Raw genomic sequence first — 3237 nt, forward strand, 5'->3', positions numbered from 1 at the left:
TACCTACAACATATCCCTCTGAAGTCGGCATACGCAGGAATAGAGTGGTATGTGCAGAGACGTGTGAGCTCAGCAGCCTACTGGGAAGGCCAACTCATTCGGGGCCAGCTGCTAATCAGTACTTCCCACCCTCAGATGGAGGTGCTGATTAGCAGCTGGCCCCGATTGAGTAGCCATTCTCAGTAGGCTGCTGAGCTCACACGTCTCTGCACGCTAATTAGTGTAGTCGACGTCTCACCTGCCTCTCCGACCTGCACTGCACTGGCTATGTAGCTGTCACAGAAAGGGCTACTTCCATACCGTCATTACGGGTTTGGGATTGCAACAGCACGCACATGTGGGCTACATTGGGTAATGGCTGCACACCCAGCTGTTCCATAGGTAGTTACGCGCATATCTGAATGAAAATAGATAGGCAGTACGAATATATTATTAAAATAGATAGTTGGCGCGGACAAATAACCCAGCACGCACATGTTCCGCATGGATTTTAATTATTCGCGCGCGTTCTTGGTATTTGCGCTGATGGGATCAGCTGTGCGCATATGTTGCGCCCCACTGGGGAGGTCCGCGCACAAATTGAAGTCACTTTAAAGGGATGGGTGGGCTACTCACTGGCCATCCTCACCATGGCTCAGGCACAGGCACAACCTGTCCTTCTCAGGAAGCCCAACTTCTTGCCAGGGGAGGTGGACATGCTGGTGGAGCATGTCATGAGGCAGAGGGATATGCTGTATGGCCCACAGTCGCGTACGGTGGGTGCATACGCCAAGGAACAAATATGGAGGCGCATCAGGCATACTGTTAATTCGGTGTTTCACCACAACCGCAGTATTGCCGAACTGATGCACAAGTGGAGGGACATACGGCGAGTGGTGAAGCGGAAGCAGGCCAGGCGACTTGCTGAAGGTGGACGGAGCCGCATCACGTTCACAGCCACGGAGCAGCTGGTTCTGGGAACCCTATCGGAGGCAGCTGTGGGGGGCGTTGGCCGTCTCGACTCCATGCGCCGTGCAGGGCAGCAAGGTATGCAGACCAACACGTATCCTATCTCACAGTAGAGCAGCCTATGTTGTCATGTAACCTATAGGTACTGATTACTGTTCACCTGTATAGCCAACCCTGTGCCCATTTCAGGTTCCACATTGCAAAGTTGCGCTCTCCCTCTTCCCCCCACCCCAAAGACACGCACCGGGGCTGTGCGCACCGGGGCTGTGCCCACAACGTGTGCGCACGGGGGGACTGTGCGCAGAACGTGTGCGCAGAACGTGTGCGCACCACCTTCCCACCCTTCCCATTTGCTTCCTCTTCACCTTCCTGTACCACAGCACAGGTCATGTGGTCGTGGAGTGCAGAAACAGTGTGCCTTGAGTAGGTTGAGGGTTGACGTGCAGGTCGTAGAACAGGGCTCTGTGTTCTAGGTTTGGCCTGACAGGTCCCACATTCCATGCAGCCCACTGGGAACGCTCCTGTGTCCTGAACTGGTTGTAGGGCAGGTGCTACATGTGTCTGGTTGGCAGCCACTAATGATACCCCAGAGGTGTCTTGACACCTGCCATATGACTACCACCTGTGTATATGGAGTGACATACATCACACCCCTATTGTCAGTGTGCTAATACCCATATGCTTTACCATTTAGGGGAGCCAGATGATGAGCAACCCGGACCTGCCCCTAGGCCCCAACGCCAGTACCGGCGTCTGCAGGTGCTCCGTGACTCCTCGGAAGAGGAGGAGGGGGAAGACCGGCAGCGCGTGGAGCAGCCTGAGGAGGAGCAGCAGGGAGAGGAACCGGACGAACCGCTCGCTGAGGTGGAACCTGATGTTCAGCAGGACAGCAGTGCGTCCGACCATCCTGAGCCCCAGGCCGACCAGGTTACCGGGCCGGCAGAGACACTTGTACAGCAGGGTGTCGCCATCTTGGATGCCATCTCTGGCCTGTCGGACATAATCCAGCAGGAAGGCAGTGCCCTCCATCTCACTGTCAGGGAGGGGTATGAGCGCCTTGAGGGGGGCCTCCAAGCCATTTGCCAGGCCACTGACCGGCAGACGGAGGTGTGGATGGAGTTGGTCAGGCGCCTGCCTCCCGTACAGCCCCCGCCTCCCGTACAGCCCCCGCCTCCCGTACAGCCCCCGCCACCAGTGGCTCCATGGCCATGGATGCCTCCATACCCATGGATGCCACCTGCCCATGCAGGGGCCCCTGAGGTGGTACCTCCACCTGTGGCACCAGCACCTCAGCCTCCTGCAGGCTATGTGTGGATGGCACCCCCGCCTGCACCTGCTGTTCCACCGCCTCCTCCTCCACCTCCACCACGAGCTGAAGGGCTGTTGCCCCTGGCTATTCCCTCATGTAGCCATGCCCCGGATGTGGCCCAGGCACCTATGCCCTCTGAGGGCAGTGTCAGCAGTGGCCGGAGTCCCCTGCGCCGCAGTACCTGGGTGGGCCAGTCTCGGCTTTCCGAGGCTCGTAGGAGGGGACGGGCAAAGAAGTGACCTGTCAGAGGGTTTATGTTAATTTTTTTTTATTCACTATCACATTTGTCACACCTGTAAATAAATGCACATTTATCACCTACGGAAATGGCTTTCTATGAGACTGTTCCTTTCTCGTATTGCCCGCCTTTGCATCAGGCGATGTATTTCGTCCAGTTCCTCCATGGTCAGCTGTATGTCCTCCTCCTCCTCCTCACTGTCTTCCGGTCCATCCTCAGGTACAGGGATGTGTCTCTTAATTGCCAGATTATGTAGGATACAGCAGGCTAGGAATATCTCACACACCTTAGCGGGGGAGTACAGGAGGCACCCACCGGATCTGTCCAGACAGCGGAAGCGTGATTTCAGGATGCCAAATGTTCTCTCGATGACAGACCTGGTCCTACGGTGTGCCCTGTTGTAGCGCATCTCAGCTGCCGTGTTGGGGCATGCCACGGGGATCATGAGCCACGATTTGAGGGGATAGCCTCTGTCACCTGTAGCATACGGGATAATCAGAAGGTTAGATAATGTGTGTGGATCACTGGCATGCAGCTCACAGGCCTTACACATTCACTAGCTATAGGGTGCCACAGTAGGCACAACCATGGACCATGGCTTCCATGGTTGTGCCTACTGTGGCACCCTATAGCTAGTGATTGTACTAAGATAGGTGGGTGCTGTTGTTTGTTGCTCTACTACCTAGAAGCCAGCCACCAGTGATGTGACGCAGCTGGAATTCTTCATAGATCCTTGATTGGG

General features: G+C 55.9%; 1 protein-coding gene across 1 annotated transcript; it reads left to right on the forward strand.

Annotated features, from left to right (window-relative positions):
* Window positions 1-629: 629 nt before the first annotated feature.
* On the forward strand, window positions 630-2496 carry LOC115094723 (myb-related transcription factor, partner of profilin-like). Its single transcript, XM_029607980.1, has 2 exons — window positions 630-1026; window positions 1643-2496. Exons 1-2 carry the CDS (start codon window positions 630-632, stop codon window positions 2494-2496), a joined length of 1251 nt encoding a protein of 416 aa, XP_029463840.1.
* The last annotated feature ends 741 nt before the right edge of the window (window positions 2497-3237 follow it).

Source organism: Rhinatrema bivittatum, chromosome 6 (genome assembly GCF_901001135.1).
Source record: "Rhinatrema bivittatum chromosome 6, aRhiBiv1.1, whole genome shotgun sequence".
Lineage (NCBI taxonomy): Eukaryota > Metazoa > Chordata > Amphibia > Gymnophiona > Rhinatrematidae > Rhinatrema > Rhinatrema bivittatum.